Genomic DNA, 27,518 nt, shown 5'->3' on the forward strand with positions numbered 1-27,518 from the left:
GACTTTTCCTTCTACCCCCTCCTTAATGGCTTTCTCCTTCCTCCTTCTTAGATGGAGATCTTGGTCTTACTGCTACCCAAACTTCACTAGAGTGAGCCACAGCCTTGCCTTGTATACATTCCCGAAAGCATGCGATTTTCATCTGGGGGTTACATCACTCCTCAGCCCTGCCTCAAAACTACATTTCCCCGGGTTCCTTTGCCTGAACAGGCCAGGCCACCAATAACTGGGGACTCACAACACACCCCCATAAAGGTCCCAGTTCGCTCTCCACCCCTTACTTTTAAATTTTCCTTTTACAAAACAAACTGGAACAGCCTCTCTACTGTAATGTTTATTAAATAGGCATTTTAAAGGGTTTTTATACAAATCATATAAACACAGTTTGATTTGTCTTTTTACAACACTGAAGAATCACAGTAAAAGAGCTGAAGCTCATATGTCCTGGCTCAGCCAGTGAATGGTTGACTACCTCGCACTGCAAACCTTGGAAAAGTTCAGCTTCTGCATACAGTTTCTTAAGGGTTAATTCCCATGCTCACCTCCCTGCAAAATGAAATCAGCAACATGACAAACATGCCTGTTAGTAATGATTACCTGACACTGGGAGGATGTGGCGATAACATTAACACTGCGTTATTAGTGTATTTTGGAATGGGCATTGCTTGAGAACATGGGTTAACAAATAGTTTGTATTTGCAGAGGAGACTGCACCAATTTTACTTTCCCTGTTAAAGTTACAAGCAAACACAGTTATTATACTGTATTAGAACAGTAAAGCACACAGCAGCGGTAAGTGAGGTATCAGCTATGCAGCATTAGTGGCCTGTTTCTGCTTAGCAAGTGTGCGCATTCAGGTCCCTGTACCAACCCACATGGACTAGAACTGCAGGACTCTTATGGGGTGTGCTTTTCCATTACGCACAGCTTGGCTAGCTCCCTCCCAAATTAGTGCCACGATCAGAAGTACTCTCCTGCCCCAGAGCTACAGTAACACTATTCAGGCCCACGTAATCATTCACATACACAATACATACAGAGAATTCACGTGTGCATAAACACACATCGAGCTGACTCTATGTATATACGACCTCGCCCCCCCTAGCTGTCTACTAGACACTGTAACATTACCATATATTAGTGACTATTGTTTCTCTAAGTTGACTTTTATAGGTGGGTGACTATGGTCCTTTTCCATTCACCCTTCCCCTTTTGTGTGATTTAGAAGAGGGATAAAGTTGATGAGTAGCAGCAATCCACCTTTGAAATGGTCTGATACATTTTACTATCACTGTGTGTCTGGTTGGTGGGTTTGGGTTTTTTTTTGGCAGAGTAATGGGTAGTTTGTGTGTGGAGGACGCCCACGTTAAGGTGGCCAATTTTTCAAAATAAAAAAAAACTGGGATGGTTTTGTGCCAATTTATTTTTTTAGGGACATGAACTAGTCACATACTAGATAAGAATGCACTTTTCAAAAAGTGTGTGTAAGTGTCACCCCTGCCAGCTTCCAACTCAACAAGGGTCCAGGCTTATTTTTCAGGCGGATTTTTTCCAAGTAAGCTTTTCATGAAACTCTCAACAAGAGCCATTAACATTCATGCTGAGCTAAAGAACCCTTGAATTGTGCCCACAGTCATTCTACTTCTTTTCTCTTCACTCCAAATGCTGCTCATCACACTGAGCACTTGTTCTACTGGCTGGCTTGTTCCTAGTACACAGAGCAAACGCTACTCCATGTAGTGTTATGCCCAGAAAACTTTGAGATTGTAAAAAAAAACCAAACGAAAATACTTTGATATCTGAATGAAAAGAGAAGCCACGTCAGGTGTCTCACAAGAAGATCCTGTTAGATCATATGAAAACAACAGGATATATGGACCCTTTAGGAATATAACTGCTGGCATAGGTGTTGGGTTCTTGCTGGCATATGGATAATCCATGTGCAGTAATATGGAAACAGTCATATAGATAACCCAGCTGTATTAAAACTGAAATAACATCATTGATGTGAAACCAGGGATTTTAAACCTTTTCATTCACTACATTACGGACATAACACATCTCTTGTGTGGCATGATCACACAGACACAGAGAGAAAATATAGCCAGACCACTTGCAAGTACAAAGACAAGACTCTTCAGTTAGGCTCTACCCAGTAGAGCATCCATGAAGAATATATTACGAAGAGGGGAAGGATGAATGCCTTGCTTGTAGTCTGATACATCACTGATCTCTAGACAGAAACACTATGTTTTTCTAAGGCACTTGATTAAAACAAAACAAAACACCACATAATTTTGTTGTTGGTGTTGGCAACAGGTCGAAGCAGAGCAGCTTCGCTCTGAAGGGATGAGACGATGACCACATTTTGGTCTAATCTGTTTACTTGATATCCAGACTGGAGTTTTGCAGCTCATACCTGACTCCATGGAAAGCAGAGGAAGTTACCATAACCCAAAGGAGAAAGAATGGTTACCGTCTTAGAAGGGCAGGCAATTAATCTAAGTGTGTTGGGTCTCACCCCGCACCGCATCCCACTCCACGGAATGGTGCCTGATAATAATTTTTTCCTTCTTATTCTGAGTGGCCATCACATTATCAAAGAATTTAAATATATAGCTATATATATAGCAGACCATTCTCTCAAAAAAGCCATCTCCAGAGTCTTGGGAACCTTACAATTGTGTGTCTTTTGTTTGCTGCAATTTTCTTATATATATATACTTTAAAAAAGGATAAAAGAAATAAAAAGAGCCCTTCTGAGGAAGGTCGCTGCTGTTTCAATCCAAGTTCTGGATTTAATAAATGGCTCTTATTCATAAATCACTTTAAGGCTCTTCAGCTTTTCTCTGAGGGGTGCGTCTACATGTAAGGTTTCCTTTCTATTTTGTTTCTTAATCTCTTAAGAAAGCACGGCTGTTTCCATTGACCCTAAAATTGGTGTAATTCTTTCCACCCCCTATGCCGCCTGTATATGGAAAGTTAAAGGCAACAACCTGCTTTCATTTTAGGCGTAGAAAGTGCAGCTTGCCGGGTTTGTATAACATGCACCAAGAACAAATCCCTTAACTCAAAAGAATATCTGAATGGGGAGAGAAGCGGGATGGGCTTTTGTGTGTGTGTTATTTCTAAAGACAGAATGGCTGAGGAATTTTCAGCCACGTATTCGGGCAAGGAAGTGGGAAATAATGATCAACATTTTATTTCTCACATCCAAAAGGTAAAGCAACATTTCCTTGGACACGTCTCAATCATTCACATAAAGGGGCAGGGGAGCATCTGAGCTCCTTTCCTTGTTCCAGCGCAGTTCTCATCATTAAAATAATTATTCAGCTACCGTAGTCCTTGCAGATTGTAATCTGCTTGCTGGAGTCTACAACTGTGATTTACGACAGGGGCCTCATGCCCATGCCCCCTTCTGTATTCCAGATTGGTTTGAGATTATGGCATTCCATTCCCATAGACAACAAGTAATCTTCACCAGCTACTCTTGCCGGAATGAAATGTCACATGTGATTCCGGTGCAATCAGTCATGCCTCAGAACAGCACTTCTGGTGGTTCATTTTGACTTTGTGCTTGATGCCATCGTACAGCTCAAAGTTGTAGTTCTCCAGAGTAGTGGAGCTTCGAGAGGAAAGCCCAGTATAGGAGCATGTACAGTAGAGCAATAACCCAGCACAAATGGCCCCTAGGAGAACGCCAAGCGAACTCATAGCTATGATGGTGACTAGGATTGGATCCAGAGTGTAGAGCCAGTTCTTGTCTTTGTCCAGCTTTGGGGTTACTGGAGAGTTAGTAGAGAACAGTGTGGTGTTGTTATCCAGACCAAAATAATCTGCAATATAATTGACATTTATTAGCCAGAGATCATTTAGTCACCTTAAACTTATTTGTAAATAACAGCATCTGCAATGGTCAGAGTTAGGGACAGATCCTCGGCTGGTGTGAATCAGCAGAGCTTTAGGTCAATGGAGTTATAACAGTTTAAACCAGCTGAGGATCTGACTTTTCAAGTGCAGTTGTAGTCAGAAATCTGGTTCTGTGGGAATCACCTCTCAGGGTCTCTGTGACCTGTCAAAGCTTCCATACCTAATTTGCTCCATTTGCAAGACCAGATGCAATGTGAGCTCCAATTAATGTTTGAACGTACAGTTCTGTTGGTACCACCACAAAACCAGTTTGTTGACTTTGCAGTGCTGATAGTAGTAAAAAAAAAAAAAAAAAAGGAAAATTTGTATTTTTTAGAAACGTAGATGCAACTTGAATGGCACATATGCAGTAATAGGACAGCATATCTTTAGTAACAAGGTGCCTGCTTTTATATAACCACTTTTTTTTACCATACTGTATTTTAAATCCTTGAGAAATAAACAGAGAAGGTGTTAAGCAGCATCACTATAAACGTTCTTATACTAAGTACATCTGCCTTGACTGAAAGGACGCTTCATCTATAGAAAGCACTCTTCCAACAGGGCCTTATCCTGCACCACTGATGGCAATTGGAGCTTTGTTATTTATGACAATGGGCACAGGATCAGGCCCATACTTCCTATGCAATATCACTGCTGGGTTTCACTCAAGGCAAGAGTGTTACTTGGAACTACTACTGCAGTACATTTCCATCAGTAGCTGAGACGTGTTCAAGGCCCTGTATGCACACACGTTTGTTGATTCTCACAACAGCCCCTGTGAGGCAGGGGGATAAGTATTATCATCCCAAGGCCGCCCAGTGAGGACTTCCAGACTTCAAACCCTATGCTCAGGTGAACTTTAGTCATAGGCTCCACAAAGACATAAGGGGCAGATTCTCAGGGGCCGTGAGCTGGTTTCAGTGGAACTATGCACAGGGCCGGTGCAACCACTTAGGCGAACTAGGTGGCCGCCTAGGGCGCCTAGTGGCTGAGGGCGCCTAAAAGCCCGCTCAGGGGAGGAGGTGGAGTGGAGGTGAGCTGGGGTGGGGGGGCCGCCCACACTAATGGGAGGGGGGGCCGAAAAGGGGAACCGCTCCCTGCCCCAGATCACCTCCACTCTGCATCCTCCACTGAGCACACAGCCCCCACTCTAAGTCTCCTCCAATCGGTGCCGCAAGCCTGGGAGGGGAGGAGAATTAGAGTGACGCCGGCGTGCTCAGCGGAGGAGGCAGAGCCGAGGTGAGCTGGGGTGGGCTCCCCAGGTGGGGTTAGCTGCTGCAGGGGGTCTCCCCAGGCGGGGTTAGCTGCCGTGGAGGGGGGCTTCCCGGGCGGGGTTAGCTGCAGGGAGGGGTAACTGCTGCGGGGGCAGAGGGGGGGCTCCTCTGGGGGGGCGGGGTTAGCTGGGTGGTTAACTTCCTTGCACCGGCCCTGACTATGCAGATTCACCAGTTGAAGATCTGGCCCCTTATTTTGATTAAAATAAATAAATGGCCAAACCTCATCCCAACTCCTGAAATGAATCCCTAAGAATGTTTGAAGATTTGTAAAGTTCAATTATATTTAAGGCCCAGCTCTCCCTGCCTGAAGCCCAAGGCCACACAAAGAGCCAGTAGCAGAGTTGAACTAAAACTCCACTCTCCTGATGCCCAGTCCTTTGCTGTGACCACTAGACCACACTGCTTCTTCAAATGTTGTAAACAGTGTACCCTGCTCCTAGTTCAGAGCAGAGGATTCTAAACAAGCTGTGATCTGGGGGAAGAGTTGGAGCATGTGAGATTTTAACAGACCAGCCATTCAGAACCCATCCGATAGACTAGTGGCTCTCAATCTTTCCAGACAACTGTACCCCTTTAAGGAGTCTGATTTGTCTTGTGTACCCCCAAGTTTCATCTCACAAAAACACACTATTACTGAAAAATGGCTGACTTTCTCATTTTTAACCATCTAATTATAAAATAAATCAATTGAGATATAAATATTGTACTTACATTTCAGTGTTTAGTATATAGAGCAGTATAAACAAATCATTGTATGAAATTTTAGTTTGTACTGACATCATTAATGCTTTTTATGTAGCCTGTTGTAAAACTAGGCAAATATCTAGATGAGTTGATGTACCCCCTGGAAGACCTCTGTGTACCCCCAGGGGTACATGTACTCCTGGTTGAGAACCACTGTGACAGACAGTGTCACAGCTGACAGTCTACCCTCTCAATGATGGTTTATTACCAAATAGAGAGAGTCGGTTTGGGATTGGGGAAAGGGAGTTGAGGGGTAAGGTGGTTTCTGGAGGGCTGTTAGGATCAGGAAGGGGGAGCTGAGATGAGGGGGCTCCTTGGGGATTGGAACCACGTAATAATTAGAGCTAGGTATGAATCAGAACCCCAGATTCCAAACATGCTCTATCTCTGGGATCTTTAATTGAGTTTAGCAGCTTGCCCATATCTCTGTAGAGGTCCAAAGCAAGTCCTTGGATCCACAGACTCCTCTACTTGAGGAAAGTTCAGACCCATATGCAAAAATTGTGGATTGTACCCTTCTCTGGTAATAGTAGACTGTGATAATGCAACATAAGTTTCCCCCTAAATTGTCCATTTTATACTCACCATCTTCATTGTCATCTCCAGGGATTGCAAAGCCGTCCTCTAAGCTTGGGAAGTCCACTAGAATGACAAAACACGTATTGAAAACAGTCACTTTGTTATGAGACCTGCCAGGTTTGAACTATTGCAAAGTTTTCCATAGCTATGGCCAAAGCCAATGAATTATCTTGAGTGTACAACAGAACAGATGCTTCATGGTACATCACATCACATTTTTTTTCCCACTAAATGACCAGCTTTTAAGAAAACGAAACAGAGGAAAAAGAAAGAAACCGGATAATCTGCACACCATTGAAATATTGTCACTACTGTCTTCATAATGGCCATAACTCATTATTAACATGGTCATGGGTATTATACTTACAACTTTCAATAGTATCTTAGTGCCCATCATTAGTTGCCATTAATGGTAGATCCATTTAACACACTCTACATTTCATCATCCCACATACATCTTAGTGGACACAAAGCCCCAATGACCCACTTTCTCTTTGGTTTCAAATAAATTCATAGTAATTTAAGGAAGTCATGTATCATCATTACAAGTTTTAATGTAAAAGCTGGTTGAGACTGAGCGAGACGGGGAGATTTGTAACTGGGTGTCCATATTCAGGCATTTATGTTAACATCTCTCTGATCCAAATGCCTTTTAGTGGTGACATTTTTTTTTATTGTTCAGCATAGATCAAACCCTACTAACCAAATGTGCTTGCCGCAGTCGAAGTAGAGCTAAGTTACGTTGCCGTGTAATCTTTCCAGTATTAGCTCTATTCTAGGATAAATGCCTTTGTATTTACACTTGCCTACATTTTTCAAAACTAACTATGATTTTTGGGTGCCCACCCGGAGACACTTACAGAAGACCAAACTTGCTGAGCACCCAACTAGCTGAAAATCAGATGCCTCCAAAGCATCTCAAGTTGCGCACCCCAAAACAGAGTCACTTTTGAGAATATAAGCTACTGTTGTGTATCTTACATGAGTTGCAAAAGAAGAAAGAGATCAATGTAATTAAAAAAAAAATCACCTAAAAATGACAAGGCCAAAGAAGTGTAATGTGCCTAAAAAGCAACATCTCGCAGTTCTAAGGGCCTTTCCAAAAATTGCAAGCTACCGATTAAACCTAAATTAATGTGTTTGCCATGAAACTATTACACAGGTGCCTCTGTTCAGCAATGTGTATAGGGCTCTACTGTTTTCAAGTCCTCCAGTTTAATAGTATTCATTTAGTGAGTTAGGGCAATTTATATCGCAGACTGACTAAGCTTGACAAGAAGCGGGAAAGACATACACACAGCCATTGAGTAGTTTGAACTGTTACCCCATCAACACTTATCAAGAGGGGAAGAACTTCAGTGTCTTAGCAAACAAAATCAATAGTGTATCCATCACTGCTTCCATGTGCATTACCCTAGAAGCCTGGGTGTATATGAGCAGCACTGTCCCCCTCAAGAGCGCCTCTCTGTCCCAGACCGAACCCTAGATTCCCACCACACCATTGAAGCCCCACTATCGTTCTGGTTAAGGAGAGACTGGGTGCAATTCTCCTTCTGAACACTCCTTACGGGGCCAAATGAGTACGTGTTGAGATGCCTCAAAGTTGGGGGGTGCCTTAAAGATGCCAGAATTACTGAGCACTCACCCTATGTAAATCAGGCTTCTTTAAAGGCAGTATGAGTAAAGGGAGCTCACTGGGCCGTTAAGCAGCATGAGACACACCTTCCTTCAAGGGCCTGGTGGCCCAAATTCACTGCTGGTGTAAGCAGTTTGTTCCACTGTCTCTTGTCATAGTTCCTGGCCTCTTCAGGAGAAATGAATCCAGAATTGGGAATTTAACAGTGGGTGTTTACATGGGAAAGCACCACCACTAGGACACTGTGGCAATCCTGCCAAGAATGTTCAGTAGCACCATCGTGATCGTCAGTGCAATGATCTCCACATCGAAATGGTATCGTTTATTGGGCATCATGGATTTAAATGGAAAACTCCTGCCTGGAGAGGTCACAGAATACAGAGAAGCCCTTCTAGATGGTAATTCAGATGCTCTGTTTGAATCAGGCATAAAGGGAGGGTGAGAGACCTGGATGGGGCAGAAGTATCTACCTCCCACAGCCCTTGGGCCTGATCCCAGAACCTAATAAAGTCAATGAGAGTTTTTCATTGACTTAACCAGGCCTTGGATCAGGCACTTTATTAGCAGGAAACAACATAGATACTTTGAAAAGCCTGTGAGTTTGGGATTTAACTTGCATAGCATAAGGATGTGGAATGGAATGATTCACCTATCTACAGGTCTCTCACTCCAGACCTAGAGATAAGCCCAATATAAAACCCCAGGTCCAAATGACCCTAAACTTTGGAGAAGATTAGATCTAATGTTTTGCAGCTGGAGTCAATGCAGGTTTGAGCTCTATATGCTCAGACAAGGCTGAACTTAGATCTTTGTGGTGGTGTCTCAGCATTCCTTCAGCTCCCAAGTAAAGACTGATTGCAGTATCCTTAATAATAATAATGCTATTATTTTCCCACATAGTCATTAGCACAGCATTTCCCTTCACCCTCATTATTCAAGTAGTTAAAAATGTTTCTTTTAATTTTCAAGTGAAGATGGGAATACAAACACAGAAGGGATCGTTTGTGTCCCTCATAATGATCAGCGATGAGAGACCCAATTAATTAAGCTGAGGCTCTTCTATCAGTAGCTTTTCAAAACAGAAGGAGCAAGTTCACCTAATTTCTGAGCACTTCTAGGACTTGACCCACCCAGATGGAAACCTTTTAGGATCTGAAGAACTGCCTGAGGGCCTCGTGCAAGTATTCGGAATTGTTCACGTACAAAAATCACTCAGAAAGTGCTCCAAGCTAATCATCAATCAGGAGACAAGAGGTCAAATTCTGCTGTCAGTTTCACCCATGCAACCATTTTGAAAACATAGATAGCATGAGCATAAATTAAGCTAGAATTTGGCCAACTGCCTGGAAAGGGAATCTCTGGACTCCACTGAGGCAGCAGAGTAGATGCCTGCCTTGGGTTATTCCAAAGGCTATTCATTTTGTCCGAAAACACATGAGAAACTCAACTCTGTTTTAGTTTCTTCTCAGTTAGTTTTGGTGAGCAGGAAGGAACTAGAAGCGTATCGGATAATCAACACTTTTGAAAGAACATCAATTCTCCAAGCCTTAATGGGAGGACTGAGCACTGGGGAAAACTTGAATAAAGAGAACATTTATACAAAAAGCTATTTACTCTGCTAGCAATTTTCTCTACTCCCTTTGCTAATATTGCTGATATTTGTGTTTTAAGAGCTTTCTCCTACACAATCCATTTCCTCTTTCAGCTTAGTCCTGTAGCAGAGCCAGGATCCTCTATTTATCACATAGCATGCTATTGCCATCGACTTGTTTGTGATGTCATGTATCTGCTCCAATGCGCTGTCTATGGATGAAACAAAACAAAAAAACCCTTATTTTTTCCATAAGTAATTAGCAAAATCAGCCTTGGCTGTTTGGTGGCCAAGACTCACCAGACTCACATCCAGTTCCTAGTAGCTATGTGCTCCCATTGCAGAAAACAGCCCTGCATTTGGCATTAATTAGCACCTTTGTTGACAAGTCTCAGCACAGATGTGAAGACCTGGGTGGGCCATGAAAACTGACCCCATGGATGTACTCCCTCTAAGTCAGGTTCAAAGCACGTTGGCGGAATCATGACCTGCTCATGTGTTGTGCCACGCCCATCATGTGCATAAACAGGATTTAATGCACCTCTCCTGTGCATAAACAGAAGGCTATCCATCTGCTATCTTTCACATGTACTAAATTTACTTGAAAATGTTAGATGAAAAAATCATTAAGGAAAGTTATGCAAGAAAGTTAAGTGAAACTCTATTTAAGTATGATGCATTTGAAAGCTTTGCCCGGTGTGAAAGGCCCTTTTTAAGAAAAATGTGTTGAATTATGGCTACGAACCTCCAGCTATTCACGCCGAAAAGCAGTAAAGGTGAAGCCAACCTAAGTGATGGCTTTCGAAATGGCCGGATGCCTAGAGGAGACTGTTATCTATTGTATCTGAGATCACCGCCAGCAAGCTAAAAGGCTAATTTATGAATCCTGAAAAAGGAAGATGAGGAGGTTTTAATCAATGTAGTTGAAACATCTTAAATAGAATGCACATACCAGCTCAAGACATGGGGCTAGCAGGACAGAGGTTGGTATTTTCAAAGACATTAGGAGGTTTAATGTACATTGCTTTAAAAAAGTGACTGAACATAATGATCGCAGGGGATGTGACACAGGAGGTAATGTGCTGACCTTTTTTGCTGCTTTCGCTCCGATTGGGCTTACGTTGTAAGAGAAAACAGCATAGCGATGTCAGCGTAGTCTGGCGCCGATATGCATGTGTATGTCTCGGTCAGTGTGCGGGGTCAATGGCTGTAAGCCCACCCAACCAGCTCCGCTCTGGGCTATGAAGTTTGGTTTCAGTGCAGTGGCATTGTTGAGGGAACCACACTTGTTCAGAACACAATGACATCTCAAAACCAGCGTGCCTAGAAGAGTCTACCTACAACATGGGCCACAACAGAACCACGCGCTGTAAATTTTGCATCACGCTCCTATATTGCCCTCTAGGGGGCCTGTTTCTCTGTCTAGAGGGCCAGTTTTCCAGACTTCAAATCATTCTTGTAGTTATTTTCTGAACTCTTTCCAATTTGTCAACAGCCTTTTTTGAAGTGTGGACCCCAAACTGGACACAGTGTTCCAGTAATGGTCTCACTAATGCCCTATACAGAGTTAATTGATATCCCTCTGCTCATGGAGCCAATGTTTGCATTTGCTTTCTACAACACTGCCTTGGGAGCTCACGTTCAGTTAGGCCTTAGATAGGTCCAAGGACGGGTTCCTGGACTGCAGGGCTCATCTTGACAGGCTGCTTTCCCTGTGGAACCCTGCTGGTGCTCTGAGGATGGGCTCCCAGAACGTGGGCTCACAATGTGGCAGTGTCATGATGCAAACACCACTATTTTGCAACGCAGGAAAGGTTCCACGTTCACTGACCTTTGCACGTAGTCAGAACCTGAACTGCTTTTGGGTTGTCTGCTCCCAAATACTACAGCTACCATAGACATGACACACTTTGCTTAGAAGAACCTTGTAGGGATTTTGTAGACGCCAGGATTGAGGTGAGCTGTCAGAGCTCCATGAGGGTGACTCATACATAAATCCTGTTTTTCACTGCATTTCACTCATCAGTGATGTATGCAAACAGCTATTTCTTTTTTTTTTTTAGAAAGTATCTGAATTACTCTAGTTTATTTTGCATGCTTGGTGTACTTTGAAATCTGACCGAATGCCAAACTGATCGCTTAAAATAACAGCATGTTATTTGCTGACACAGTGCACTGGGAATTTCCCCAAAGAAAGAAATCCACCTACATACTCATCACTCCCACTTACACACTTATCACTACCCCATCCGCTGGAGAGAGCACATGTTGAATGGGCAGCGCAGCATGAGTGCAATTGTAAATGAGTGATTGTAGTGGAGTATTGGTGACCAGAGAGACTGAGTACCACCATGTGACCAAACAATAATGCACAGGACAGCTTTATGTATTAAACTCGGTCATGCATGGACACTCAGGGGTTAAAGTTGTCCTGCCAACCAGGGAACTTTTATTGCCTCAGACATTTAACACTGAGCCATTTCTTTTAAAAATATTTAGAGGAATGATCTGAAGCTCTACAGTTTACAAAAAGCGACAAAGAGTCCCGTGGCACCTTATAGACTAACAGACGTATTGGTGCATAAGCTTTTGTGGGTGAATACCCACTTCGTCAGATGCATGCAGTTTACAAGTGTTTTGGGCCAATACACTTTTGCCGTAGTAGATGCGTGGACCACTCCAGTATTTTAAAAAAGGGAGCACTGGGCAATGTATGGTAGGGACCAGCCTTGTGCTAGCAGAAAAATGGACTATCATAGGCTACTGTAATATTTTCATAAAGGAAAGGCTGGAAATGTACTGCAGAGAATAAGCCTTGTGTTGGCCGGAAATGGACTAACTAACCTACAACAATTATCTTTGGAATCTGTCGATTGCCTTTGTGTTTTTGGTATTTCCTAGGTATGCGTTACAGTTAGTAAGGAGGTAGTGTGGCCTAGTGGACAGAGCACTGGCCTGGAACTCAGGAGACCTCGGTCCTAGTCCCAGCTCTGCCCCCATCCTACGAGGGATGCAAGTCACTTCCCTCTCTGTAAATGGAGATGATGATACTGACTGCCTTTGTAAGCGCTTTCTATGGATGCCCAGTGCTATGTATGAGCTAGGGATTGTTAGTAGTGGTATCGATTAAGGGCCTGATTCAGGAAAGCAGCCCAGGACAGCAAAGCTTAACGTTAAATATGTCCTTATGTGTTTTGCTGGCTAGAGCTGGGGTAGCGTGTGTGCTTAAGTATTTTCCTGACTCAGAACCAGCGGGAGGTAAGCTAACATAGCAAGCTTTTAAAGGTCATCACTGTGTGCACTCTTCTAGCTGTCATTTCCATGCACCCATAAACTCAGCTCCATTGTATCTACCCATTGCAACACCTTGGTCCTTTACTCTGAATGTCGCACATCACTGGGTGATATCATGTAATCTCTATGGTTCTTTACACATACTAGTGCAATACTAGTACAAGCAGGGCCGGCTCTGGCTTTTTTGCTGCCCCAAGCAGCGAAGAAAAAAAAAAAAAGATAAAGTCGCAATTGGCAGCAGCTCTACCATGCTGCTTCATTCTTCAGCGGCAATTCGGTGGCCAGTCCTTCCCTCCGAGAGGGACCGAGGGAACCCGCCGCCGAATTGCTGCCGAAGACCCGGGCGTGCCACCCCTTTCCATTGGCCGCCCCAAGCACCTGCTTCCTGCGCTGATGCCTGGAGCTGGCCCTGAGTACAAGGCACACAAGGAGACCACACTGCAGAAACATGTCCCCCAAAGGCCCTGTAACAGTGTGTAGTGTTGGGTGGTCTAGATTCCATATACAGCATATAAACCAGTGCACCAGTACTTGCATGCCGTATCAAAAATGCTGTGGTGGAAATTAGAACTTCTCTGTCCCTAAGAAACAAGGGCTCCAACTTTAACATCCTTTTAACTAGCCTTTTGCTTCCTTTAGTTGTTTATTTCTAGCTCTTTTTTTTTTAAATAGCGGAATAACAACTCAAATGGACGTCGTTTTGTTTTGTCATCGTGAAGCAGCCTGTATGGACCCACCTTGCCATTGCTTCGTTTCGCTTCCCCACTGCAGTGTGGTCTCTATAGATGTGATCACCCAATTGTTGTGAGGCTGATAGGTCCCAGTGCGAGCAAATGGAAAAGCACTTTACAAACACACGTGCCGCAGGAAGGGTTACTATCTCATATGCTTAGTAGCTGTTTTTCCAAATGAAATATCCTCACCATTTCCAAACAATTTTTACCCCCAAACACTAAACACATTTAATTTACACTAATTTAGACTAAATCCCTGCCCAATTTGAAAGAAAAGCTGTGTTTTGGATAGAGCTTAACAGAAAAGGAAAAAAACCCCTAGTATCAGCTTGACCGTCCTGCTTGGTATTGTAACTTCTGTACTTTGTATTTAAACCACCTCCCAGGAAGCCCTGGCTTGGGACTAACCTCAGAACTCAGAAAGGGGTGGGGTGCACGACAGTGTATGTCACTATGGATAGATCTATACAGCAGCTGGAGGAGTCCTTCCCAGCTTGGATCGACGTGCACGCACTAGCTCTGCTCTAGTTAGCATGTTAAAAATAGCCACGTGGCCGTGGTGGCACAGGGAGGTGGCTTGGGCTAGCCGCCCCCATATGTACATAGGATGTCAAATGAGGTGGTACTTGGGTGGCCAGCCCTAGCCACCAGCTGTGCCACTCCAGCTACACTGCTGCTGTTTGCATGGTAGCTCGAGCAGAGCCAGCTTCGGCATGTCAGCCGAGCTGGGAATTACACCCATTAGCTGCTGTGCAGATGTATGGAGGGACAGTCTCATGCTCTTGCTGTAGGCTACATTCTGAATCCATGTGAACCTCAGGGTCTGACTGTGCATTTTCAGTTAAATAGAGAAAGAAGGATTTTCACTAAAAAAGGAAAACTAAAGAATGGCGATTCAGAAAGAAAGGTGCAAGGAAAACAGGAGGGGACGAGAGCTTGGGGGAAGTACAGTCATATCCCTCTTTCTTCAGAATGCTTCCATCCCCTTCAGAATGCCTCAACCTGCTCCCATTGAAGTCAATCTCAAGCGTCCCAACCATTTCAGTGGTATGAGATCAGGCCTCTACACAGGGGGTTGGTCATACATTTTCCCTAACAGATTGGCATGGGAAGCAATAAGAACAAAGTGGATGTGAGAAATTCAGCAATGATGTCACAGCAGGGCTGTCTTTAGCAGGTATGTCGCAAATGAAGACCCCCTTCATTAGAATCTTAAGCTGTTCCACATAGGCTCCTGGAAGGCTCTGATTTTTGCATATCACCAGTGAAAGCTGCGATGAAATGATGCAGATTGCAGATGTGTCTAATGATGAGCAGATGTCCCAACATCTGTGTTATGCTACCCAGTGTTAGAATATAGCTTGACTGTCTCCTGCCCTGGTGTGCTCACACTCAAACAGTATAATCAGAAACGGCCTGGTCTCCTGAGGCAACGTGACCAGATAGCTAAGAGATATTTTGCTCTCATTTCTTCTAACGTATGGAGTAAGCAACAGACTACACTGCTGGTGGCCACTGTGCTTAGCTATCTAGGCTACTGGCTGAGTGAAGTGATCTATAATGAAGCTCTTCACTTGCAGGTCACTGGTTTGATGCCATCCAAGGGCAGTGATCAGAGAAAGTTGTTTCCAGTCTGATGTCCGGTGTGGAATAAGTTGCCCACATGACAAAACACAACTCTCTAAGTTGGTGCTGCCAGTTGTCATTTTCAGCCAAGAGGCCGAATATTGTATGTGCGCGGAGACCGACCTACCATCTCACACTGGCAGGTGCTGCCTGCAGAGCAGGGCTGAGCTGCATTGGCAGGGCAGTCTGAAGACAGCTCGGCCATGTTTGGTGGCTAGAGCTGCCAAGCCGCCACCTTTCATGAACACTAAAAAGGGTGAGGAGAAAAGAAACAGGCTGCTTTGCTGCCTCTCGATCTTTTTATCACCCTCCTTGTTGCCTTTTTTTTGGATAATGGGTAATGACGCTACCCCTCAAACTGGCAGTCACTTCTGTGATTGCTATTGGTGTCACTGAAGCCACTAATGGAAGTGCTGTGGCCAAGAGCCAGGATGCTGTCTAGCTTCTGGTCCCTTCCTGGAGTCTTTGAGCCTGATTTTGCTGCCACTTACTCTGGTGTAGATCAGGAAAAGCTGTGCTGAAGTCTTGTAAGTCTGGCAGTGTAAAACCAATGTCAAGGAGAGCAGACTCTCGCCTCCTCAGTTCCCAGCTCAGGAAAAGCAAATGTACCCTCCCAAATGAGAAACAAAATCCAATTATTGACGCTATCTGCCATAGGCACTCCTGGGGGAGCTGCCCTGAAATCAAAGGCGTTTGCCCCGTGAGGCATGCGGCCCAATGTGTGTCCAGTCATGCTGCTCACTGAATAATTATTGCACCATCTGGACTGCTTCTTGAGCAATTCTTCGTCTAAGTCACACCCTCGATGTGAAGGGGTAGCCCGAGAAGGAAGCAGCCCAGAACTTTCAGCAGCACAACACACCATTTTTTTCTTCTGTAATGCTGTGATTTGTTGCTGCTTCTTTCGTCCTGTCCTACGGTGGGTAGCATATTCAGGCAGATGCACACTTACTATTCATGGTTTTTGTGTCGATTGTGCCTAGTACAATGGAGCTGCAGCCTATAGGTGCTTCCATAATACAAATAAAATCATCAGAGGCCTTGGCTTCACTTTGGTGTCCGGTCACCCATAAAGGCTGAGTACTGTGAACATACTTTTCTGGCATAAATATGATGCTTCACAATTAATCACAGAGCAACCCAAAGCTACAGTCAGAATTGCCATACAATGGCACTCTCGGCAAAGAGGCCAAGGACAGAAAATGCCCATGCAGTGACTCATTGGTGGCTAAACAGGCAGCTTCAGCCTTCCCAAGAGTTAATCTGGTATGTTTCACAGGCAACAAATGCACCAACGAAACTCACCCACCATGTCCCTACCAATTGAGCTATTTTAAATTAGAGTAAAAATAAGTAAAGTACTTACATAGTGTATACACAGAAACAGCCCCACCACTATACCAGCAATTAAATGAACCTTTCTGGCCATATTTTTGAGGGCTGTGTACAGACAGTGGTTCTGCTTCTGATCTTACTTACACTTGTCAACTCCACTTTAGACCAACTTGGAATTCTAGCACTTCAAAATTCTGTTTGTCCTGCAGGGTGAATTCCATTGAATAACCTTGAGTTCCTGTAAAAAGCAAGCAAACCAAAAAACCCTCCCTCCTTTCTGAAGGACCAGTGGGATTTTAAGGACCAGATCTTCAGCTGGTATAAATTGGCTTAGCCAACAGCTAATCAGACCCTGGTACCTAAGTTAACTACCGAGTTGTTTTGTAGCTAAGATACCTTTATGTATTAGAACGTAACCACTTGCCTTAAATCACCTGTGTTCTTTGATGCTACAGAAGAGTGAGATGCTTTTCCTCAAGCATATACATGGGTGCCTTGTGTGACCAGCCGCTACACTACACATACTACAGGACTGCTACTCAAGCTGAGACCTGGACTACATGAACCTATTGCGGTTGTTCTCCTAAGGCCAGGTCTACACTAGAGAACTAGGTTGGTTTAACGATGTTGGTTGGAGTTTGAAAAAATCCACCTCCCTAAGTGGCATAGTAAAGCCGACCAAAGTCCCTGAGTAGACAGCGCTAGACTGATGGAAGAATTCGCCCGGTGACCTAGCTACCACCTCTGGGGAGGTGGATTAACTGCGCTGATGGAGTCACCCCTTGGCGTAGGTAGTGTCTACACTGAAGCACTACTGTAGTGTTTAAAGTGTAGGCAAAGCCCTCATCAGGGTATGTCTCCATGAGTCGAGCTCTGGGTTACATCCACAAAGGTGTGCTTATGATGACACAGATACTCACACTCACTTTGTGTATATAACTGCGGAGGCTGCCTCTGGGCCTTCTGCCTATTGCACAATAGACATGAGCTGCTGCCATTCTTTTCTCTAATGGAGGGGAATGCTGCATAGTGGAATGCTGAGCCTTCACTGTTCAGCTGGCCCTGCCCAGGAAAGCTCTACCACAGAGCTAGTCAATTATTTTTTGTCAAGGGCCAAATTTCTTGGGCAAGGTATGGGCAAGGTCTAGATTCCAGAGAAAATAATAAAAAAACACCCCAATAATAATGATAAGTAAATAAAAAAATTGCAGAGTCCAGTCAAAAGTGTCTGGCGGGCTGGATTTGGCTGCCTATTGACCATCTCTGCTCTACTGTTTTGAGATTGCTTTCTAGGGATGAACTCTGTGCTTCATATTTATTGCTGAATAGAGCTTACTGGAATTGCACGTACGCTTTGCTTTTTGCAATCATGTGCTAATTTTGGCTGTTTGTGCCTGACACGCTCCCCATCTAGCCTGTATTTGCTTCTGTTTGACTCTTGGTCGACTTGTGTGTGAAGTATATAAGGCGTAATTAACCCCCGAACTACCCCTCCCTTTTCATTTGTTTACTTAAAGATTTTTGCTCATAGTGAGACTATCAGACATTTTCTCGCCCGCTCTCTTTTTTTGTGCATGTTTGTCTTGCATTTTGCTTGGATGGTCACTGAAGTGTACAAAATGCAAATTACGAGTGTTGGAGCTCCACTGAGCTGCACAATTAAAGCAAAAAAAAAAAGAAAGTCTACAGCGCTTCAGCTATGCTTATATTTGTACAGCCACGGCAAGAGGACAAAATTTGAACTCTGAATTCTTTGATTGTGGCCTAAAAGCCAAGTAAATCCAGGAAGTGCCATTGCAAAGCTATAAGAATGAGAGACTAAAGCTTAATGCCGAAGAAAAATAAATAGATACATAAATGTTCTCTTAAGAAAAAAAATAGAACTGGCTTCAAAACAGATTTAAAATCAGAGGCCTAGCTGCTGGCTCTTCTGAGACAGCGTAAGATGCACAGGCCAACATAAAGGCCAGGAAAAGGAGAAATACTACACCAGAGGCACCTGTATTAATCCTAGGGCTTTCCACAGTGCAGCTGGGCCCCTGCTTCCCAACGAGGGTCGACAGACACGCCTCAGCTCAGCTGGAGCTAGAGCGCTATGAACGGAAGGGTGGCTGCAGCGGCTCAGGCTAGTCACCCACATACGTACCGAGGGTCTCTGGGCTTGGGGAGCTAGCCCAAACTGCCGTGGTCACGCCGCTGTTTTTTAGCTGCTAGCGTGAGCGTATCTCCGGCTACCTGAGCTGGAAATTCTGCCTCCCAGCTGCAGCATAGATGTACCCTAAACCCAAGGGCTGCTGAGCGCCTCTTCTTTTGTACTGGGGCGGCTCTCCTGAGCCATCAGCCTGCTACGCCGGCTATCTTGCTATTTTTAGCAAGCCAGAGTAGCCACTGGCCTCTTTCGGTGCTTTTGAGCACAAAATGGAGGGGGGAACCGAGGTCCTCGGCTGATGTAAAGCGGCGCAATTCAACTGGTGTTACTGGAGTGGTGCCCACAGACCCCAGCAAGGGCCTTGCCCATTTAATTCTAAACACTGAGCCAGTCCACCAGGGCCGCCCAGAGGATTCCGGGGGCCCGGGGTCTTCGGCGGCGGGGGGCCCCCCGCTTCGGCGGTAATTCGGCGGCGGGGGGGCCTGGGGAAAATTGCCCCCCCTCTGGGCGGCCCTGCAGTCCACGTGCCAAACTTCTGGCAATGGTGAGCAAACCGCGGCCACTTTTCTGTGCAGCTGACATTCAGAGGAGCAGAAAGGTTTTTTTAAAAAAGTAGCAATTTTTTTAACGGTATATTGTGTGTATCTCGTGTAGGGGCGAAGTGCACAATTTAGCTGAGCTAGCCAGCTTCCCCGGGGCACTATGAAATTATAGGTCCCAGGCTGACCATCCCAAGAAATTCCATATAATCACATGTAGCAATTTAGCACTTAAGTAACTTTAGCAAAATCCCCAAACAATCATCTGTTGGCTCGGCTGCCCCAAACTCCTAACTCGGAATGGTACAAGAGAGTCTAACAGCCACTGTTAAGGACCTGATCCTGAGCATAGGGGGGCGTCAGATTCTCAGCTGATTATAATCTTGGCACACCTACACTGATTTCATGTACACCAGCTGGGGATCTGGCCATGAGGTTTTTTTGTTAGTGACTTGAACGGAAGCATAATCAAGCTTTGAGTTACTAAAGGAAAGAGCCCTACAACTCTGAAGGGAACGTGCAATGAAACGTCAGTTTGCCCAATGTCGTTCTCATAAACAAACAAAGAAACCCTCCCCAGATGTTTGTATAAAAATATCATCCTTTTATTACATTCCACACAATACATCTTTAAAGAGTTTCAAATTTCCACAAGATATTTTCACACACAGGCAACTGCGCGATGCTGGGGATGTCACAGTTCTAGGAGGGGGAAAATTGGGAGTAAAAATCTTTTAAGTGATTTTTGTTGTCGTCGTCTTTGGTGATTTTTATTTTTAAGATTGGCCCTCAAATCCTCCTTTCACGTACACCAAAGCCCCCTCCCAAACGTCAGCAGGCTTGCCTTGCTGTAGCCGAGAGGAGAATTTTACACAGGGATGTCGTACCAACTTCGGAAATATGACTAGAGCTTCCCTACCCTATTGAAACTGTAGGTTTGATCTGAAAACGCTGCAACAGTCTTTCAATATTTTATGTCCATTATTATCTTTGATAACTTAGCATTGGGAATTTCAGAGCAGAAGTGATATGTTCGATCCTGCCAGTGCTACATAATGAAGAGGCTCACTAATAAATGCCTTCCATGCTGGAAGAAGCTCTCCTAGGGCTCACGTGGTATTGAACGCATCCTGAGAGGTGACGGATGCCCCTGAGTGCCTCCTGACTTCAATGGGAGTTGAAGGCACTTAGTCCCCTGGGCCCCAGGCTTGCAATCCCAGATGTGCGTTTACTCTGCACATCTCTCTCTTTCTAGATGCATCCACCACCACATGTGCTCAATGCGGAGAATCAGTTTTAGACGTTGTGCACTTTAAAAACTATCTCCCTACCAAAGCAGCGCTGTGTGATGTTACCAGCTAAGCAGGCATCTCCGAAATCGGCAGAGTAAACTGCCGCATGCACTGAAGCATGCTGCTGACTAAGGCTGGGAAGGAGAGAACAAGAGAGTGACATCCCCATGGACGTGCGCCACTGGGGATTGGCTAAGACTCAAGCAGCCTTGGTCTCTGTCGTGATACGTGCCAAGCCTGCATGTGTAGGACACACTTTCCTGATCTGACAGAATGAGCAAGACTGCAAACAGTTAGCAGAACTGTTATCTTTTTTTCTGGGGGCAGGGGGCAGACAGGGTGGCTGGAGGTCTTAATGGGGGGAATCTGATCACTTGCCGCAACTGAACACGAAAAAGCCTGAACTTTGTTCCATGGAAGCGCATTCTGCACAAATAGATCAGACTTAATGATTCAAACCACCTTTGGGTGTCATCACTTGGTAATTTATATAAGACATTTTCACTGCATTGCTTCAGAGCCAATCAATAGATGGAGGCTTATCTTGGTTTCCATTATTTCTCCTTAGTTAGAGATGCAACAATATCTGGATTTCACCAGGTCTGCCTGCTAGTGCTTTGTTTGCTAGATGTTACTAATGGTCTAAGAAGCAGAACATTAGCAAATGCAAAACTAATTGACATTCTAGAAAGTCAATTAGCCATTTTATGATCCAGCAGCTACGAACTTGGGCAGAGAAAACAGAAGGTAAATTAGACTAATCTTTTGTAAATTTCTAGTAAAATGACAAGGAAGAGGATTCCCACTTCCCCTGCAAAAAGATCAACATAAAAACATCAGCATCCGGAGTGAGGTTCCTTAAAAAATAAATAAACCTCAGATTCAAGAAACTACAGTATTTAACGTCCACCTTAGATCTGCTTTAAGTCTACACATTACTCCAAGGCTGGGATTAACAGATATAAACTAAACATTCTTTATGAGCTTCTCTGTTATAAGGCAACTTGAAATAGATTCACTTCTGGACAGGGGTGGGGTGAGAGGTGGTTTCCGCTACCAAACAATGGCTGAGTTATCATGCTGGCTGAAGAAATAAGACAGGTCTTAATTCTGAATGGCTATGAACCTCTCTGGATTCTTCCCACCATCCAAGGGGGTCTTTTGGACTGTCCAGCATGGCCTGTTCTTTTCCTTATGCACCCGCTGACATTCCGATATGAAATATAAACCCAGCCAAAGCTAGATAAGGCAACAAAAAAGCATTGTTTTCTTCCCCAAGTAAACAAATCAATATCTTTATCGCAAATGGTATCCCAGGCCTTCCACAGGGGCTAACGCATTCCCTGTGTAAGCAGAAGCAATACAAGCAAGTTAAAAAGGGGCCTCTTTTAAATATACATTCAGTCAGTCTGCCTCACACACTCCCATGCACACGTACATACATAGATTTATATAGACACGCACGCACGCACACCAGCTTCTCGACTTGCCATCAAGTTTCCTTGCAGGTTGCCTATTGGGAGAATCAGTCTTTGAAAATAATACAGAGGAGCGTTCCCTTGCAAAGTGACACGGGCGGGATCTCTCGCCTGGCGATCCAAGCTGCAGCATTAGTTTAGAGGTTGTAAAAGAACAGGAAGGGCTGGGAAGGTAGGGGACAGGGACAGAGATTTCTAGAGTTCACACAGACGCTAGGTGAGGAGAAAAGTGCAAAAATCGAGGCAACGTATTTGAAGTCTGAATTTTTGTTTTTGTTTGTTTTGTTCTTGCTCCTGTTCGGCTCTCAGCAGCGCGAGCTGTGGTCTTGCTCTAGTTTTATTGTTAAGGTGGGCTCCACTGCCAAAGGGGCCCCGTTGGTATAATGGGAGGTTTTGTAGGTGATGGCGTGATCACTCTTCTTGGCCGCATAGCGGAACCGGTGGTAGTGGAGCACAAGGGCCAGCGCGACGGAGACCAGCACCAGAACAGCACCTCCGGCGGCCATAACGTAATACCAGTAGGCTGGGATGGGCTGCACTGACACCGTGTCCACTGTGGGCTCGCTCCCTGGCAGAAGGGTGCCCCCTGGTGGAGAGACATAGAAGAGTGTTGCTAGGTGGGATGCATGCAGACTAATAAAAAGAAACACACATGCTTTCAAGAGTACAGCGCAGCATTAAGTGAGGTTATGTGACCCAGCTCCAGATACAAAACTTCCTCTTTGGGAGAAACACAATTTGGGTGTTTGATGAGCAGACATATTAAAGCAGCTTATTAATTAGCCAACCTGGATTTAAATACAAATTCCAGCATTTTTGATATGAACAAAATCCAGTTTGGGGTTTTTTTTTGGAGGGGGGGCTTCCCCGAATCAGCTTTGTCTTGTCTCCACATGACTGTTGTGGCAGGCAATGACAAAACGTCACTGTTTTAACTGGAGGTAGAGTTTCATAGCAAAGCAATAAGGAAGTCACAATAGAATGCTGGGAAAGAAATCAGAGGAAGAAATATTCTTCATTCTTAAAGGAAAAAACAGTGAAAAAGATCTCTCGCCCAGGGTGCCCTAGACAGCTATACAGAGATGGGACCATGACGATTGTCCAGTTTGACTTCCTGCATAGCACAGGCTGTGGACTGTCACCCAGCAATTCCCGCATCAAGCCCACGATCTTCAAACGTTTAGCAAGCCAGGGATGCACAATCCACGCTGCTGAAAACTAAACTACCGCCAGCCACCTGTGTCACTGAATTCAGGCTTGGTTAAGTGTCCGGGGCGCTCCCTGTTCCTCCATGTTTAACCCTTTTTGAGCCAGCACATCTCTCACACAAAAAAGGAAGGTGGGGGGAGGCATGTATCGCTTTGTGGCCAAGCTATTTGTTTTAAAGGTCATGTCCGGATAATACGGCATACATACGAATGCTGTTTTATTGCCAGCCCACGCGCACATACGTCCTCCAACAGACTCAGAAGATGCTAAGTGGTATGTTTAGGCTAAAACCCACCTATCTCACTAAAGCAGGGCGGCACTAATGCTCACACAACTATTACTCAGACTGCTCAAATGTTGCTTTTGGAGACAAGTCCTATCTAACTGGGGATGCACTTTTGGAATTTATTGATTGGCTGGTCCATGGGCGAGAGTCTCTGAGGAAACTTTCCAGATCACTTGTTCTGTTGCTGAACAAAGACATTTTAGTATTTCTCTGGAGGCAGCCTGACGCTCCTCTCATTTTGCTATCATTTCTGCAATAGAGAGACTCTTCCCACACAGACGGAGTTGCCAGGAGCGTCTTAAAGTGGATAGTTTGTGGGCTTCTGTGATTTGGTGTCAACTTATTATTCAGCTCACTGATAATAACTGCTGCTTGGCAACCAACTCTCTGTCTGTTTTCAGTGCATGCGCAGAAGATTCCAAGGGGAAAATGAAATAGTGAAGGATGAGTCCTGCTATGCACACAGCAAGGATGTTTCCCATAACCCACCTCCCCCAGGTTTCTCATTCCCCCACCTGCCTCCCCCAGGTGTCCTACGAGACGGAGGTGGTGATCTATGTGGTAGGTCTGCAGAGTTTTGTTCTGCTGTAGCCTACATAGGAGATCAGTTGCTTCTTAGTCACAAAAAGTGATGGGAGTGAAAAACAGGGATCAAAACTATATCCATAGTGCTTGGTAAAGACTGAGAGGGTACATCTTGCTTCTTTGGCACAGGAGATTGGAAACGACCCACAAGTTTGTAATTCCAGGCAAGAAAGTGTCTCCTTTCTCAGAAGAAGTGTACGTTCCTCCCCTGATACACACACAGTCACAACCATCACTAATTGGCCTGTGTCTCAGCAGAGAGGCCATTTACTGGGTGGTAACAGAAGGATGAACTCTCCTTTCACCCTCCCCCAGAGGCAGTCCCTCCAGAACAGAGTGGAGGGACATGGGCAGGGCCGCATGGGAGAAGCCTGTAGCGTGGCTGCCTGGGCGGCGCCTATTCTGGGCATAAGCAGACGTGCCAAGAATGTCTGACCCATGTGACTGGGCAAGTCATTGAGCTGCTCTGTGCCTCAGTTCCCCATCTGTACAATCAGGGACGTCCCTAGCTATTTTGGTGCCCTATGCAGCCCCCTCCCCAAAGGGGCTGAGTGGGGCCCCAGGCCTCTGCGGGGTGGGGGCTGGCCCCAGGCCTCTGCAGGGGGCTGTGTGGGGCCCTGCCCCGGGCCTCCACGGGGACAGGGGGGACGGGGGGCTGGCTACTTCCTGCGGGAAGTGGCGTGACCCGGCCCCAGCCTTTCTCTGCTCCCCTGGCTCCCAGCCTTGGGGGGAGGGGGAACCGCCCCCCAGCACTCGCCGGTGGTGCGGCTGGGAGCCAGGGGACCAGAGCAGGCTGGGGCCGGGTCGCTCTACTTACCGGTGCCCCAAATTTCCTGGTGCCCTACGCAGCTGCATACATTGCACATGGGTAAGGACGGCCCTGTGTACAATAGGGACAACAGCACTGCCCAGCTCCCAGGTGAGGAGAAATACCTCACAGATTGTGATGTGCTCAGATGCTATGGTAGTGGGGGGGCCATAAAAGACAAGGAAAGAAAAGCACAACACGACGAGGCGCTACAATAATACACATGCTAAATAATAAACCCCATTTGACTATCATCCTCCCGTCCACTCTCCCTGCGCCAGTTCCTGAGGGGTGAGAGGTGGTGGTGGTGCCAGTCTTGACTCTACAAGACTCTTGGATGGGGTTGGCCAATCTACCCCCTCCTCCCCACATATCTGGCTGTAAGGGGCCCTGGGCGCTGTTGTCACCTCACGCCACTGCAGGGGCTCCTTGCTCTGCCCCATAGTGCTACCACGAGGGAGCCTGGTTTGCTCCCTATCAAATATTTGGAGGGGGGTCCTAAAATCACCCCCCCCAGTTTTTTTTCTTTAAATAGACCCACATTGGGTTATTTCTATCACGCAAAGGTCGGGGCACAGATGCTCTGCACACAGCTGCAGCTAGCACAGGGTTTCTCAAACAGGGGTCGCCGCATGTGTAGGGAAAGCCCTGGCGGGTCGGGCCAGTGTGTTTACCTGCCCTGCCTCCAGGACCAGCCGATCGCGGCTCCCACTGGCCGCAGAATGCGGCGGCCAGTAAGTCCCTCGGCCCGCGCCGCTTCCAGCAGCTTCCATTGGCCCGGAGCAGTGATCTGTGGCCAGTGGGAGCCGCGATCGGCTAGACCTGCCGATAGGGCAGGTAAACACACCGGCCCGGTCCGCCCCGCCAGGGGCTTTCCCTACACAAGCGGCGACCCCTGTTTGAGAAACCCTGAGCTAGCACAGTTCTGCGCCCCATGTGGGCACATGTGGCTATCCAATGGCAGTGTGCTGTTGTTGATAGGCAGCGTGCAAAGTGTGAGGGGATGGGTAAAAGGAGATTACTGACTACACTGAGCTGAAAGGAAGTGCACACAAGTGCCGACAGGAAAAAAAATTCCAAATGAGAATGTTTATTTAATGTTCTTGTAGAAAAACTGCCTTATTTCAAACTGGCTGGTGCACTGAGAAGAGAGTTTACAATGTGGTCATAAAACAATACCCAAGTAATAAACTGCTGATCTCTTTGGGGAGGGTGTAAAAGTACAAACTGTCCTGCAAAATGACAAATGATGCAAATATCTCCACTAGATCTCTGCTTGCCGCCCAGGCAGCACAGGAATGGAAACCTACAGACGTTTTAATTATGGCTGTTTGGTGCTAACCAGCACGTCAAGGCCCAGATTCTCAGCTGGTGTATACCAGCATAGCACTATCGAAATGGGAGGAGTGAGGCCTGTTCACAGCAGCTGAGGATCTGGCCCCAAATACCTTAAATTCATGCCCTGGCTGGAAAAGAGAGTAGTCGTCTCTTCTCCATTCCCAAAGGCTTGCTGCTTTCTTCTCTTTAAAATCAAGGATTGCGCTTTCTTTAGGTGAAGGATGCAGAAGTGTGTGAAAGAAACTTGCCTTCCCTTTGCCAAATGGACCTGGGCAGTTATTTAATTTTAAATGACAGGGGCTTTGCCAGACCTCTGTGAGGGTGCATAATATACCAGCGAGTCTCAGAGATAACCAGTCACTGTTTCCAAAAGCAAATCCACTTAGTTGAGTCCTAACAAATGTACATATCTCTAATCACCATGGGGAATCGATCTAAGATACGCAACTTCAGCTACGTGAATAGCGTAGCTGAAGTCGAAGTATTTTAGATCGAGTTACCTACCGTCCTCACGGCGCGAGATCGACATCCGCGGCTCCCCCTGTCGACTCCGCTACCACCGTTCGCGTTGGTGGAGTTCCGGAGTCAACAGGAGCGCATTCGGGGATCGATATAGCGCGTCTAGATGAGACGCGATATATCGATCCTCGAGAAATCGATTGCTACCGGCCGATACGGCCGGTAGTGAAGACGTACCCTCAGAAACACCTACTCTTAATCTGACAGCTAGATGGGGCAATACAGCAGCTGCATCTCAAACACTGAAGGCTCAATTCTGGGTGCAAAGGCCAGTAGTAGGTAGCCTGGATAACAATATGATGTGCTTACATAACACTTTCCATTGACGAGAGCTTCACAAACAATTAACTTTGCCTCACACAGCTACTCTGAGCTACGACACCAGGTACATCATGGAATTTGCCACCGAATTTGCTCCTGGCCTCAGAAATCATGCCCAGAATCTCAACATTGATTCAAAAAAAGTTTTGTCCCTTTATGCTTGCAGACATAATCTTAAAATGTGAACAGTGTAAACCAAGACAGCGATGTCTGCCTGAGTCTGCAGAGAGTCTGAAACAATCGTGTTGATAGGTGTGAACTGAACC

At 45.6% G+C, this 27,518-nt stretch overlaps 1 protein-coding gene across 6 annotated transcripts in view; it reads right to left on the reverse strand.

Moving 5' to 3' along the window:
* Positions 1-321: 321 nt before the first annotated feature.
* Positions 322-27,518, reverse strand: part of NRP2 (neuropilin 2) — a 140,302-nt gene continuing 113,105 nt past the window's right edge. For 4 of the 6 annotated variants that reach the window (XM_039494121.1, XM_039494120.1, XM_039494126.1 and 1 more), the window contains 2 exons: positions 6,519-6,575; positions 322-3,836 (listed from right to left, as the gene is read on the reverse strand). In XM_039494121.1, the coding sequence (XP_039350055.1) occupies positions 3,532-3,836; positions 6,519-6,575 (362 nt within the window). In that variant the 3' untranslated portion in view covers positions 322-3,531. Of the gene's footprint in view, positions 3,837-6,518; positions 6,576-20,195; positions 22,773-27,518 lie in introns of those variants that run through there. The other 2 variants (XM_039494123.1, XM_039494122.1) reach the window with 1 other exon arrangement.

The sequence above is a fragment of the Mauremys reevesii genome, linkage group 11 (genome assembly GCF_016161935.1).
Source record: "Mauremys reevesii isolate NIE-2019 linkage group 11, ASM1616193v1, whole genome shotgun sequence".
NCBI classification, from domain to species: Eukaryota; Metazoa; Chordata; order Testudines; family Geoemydidae; genus Mauremys; species Mauremys reevesii.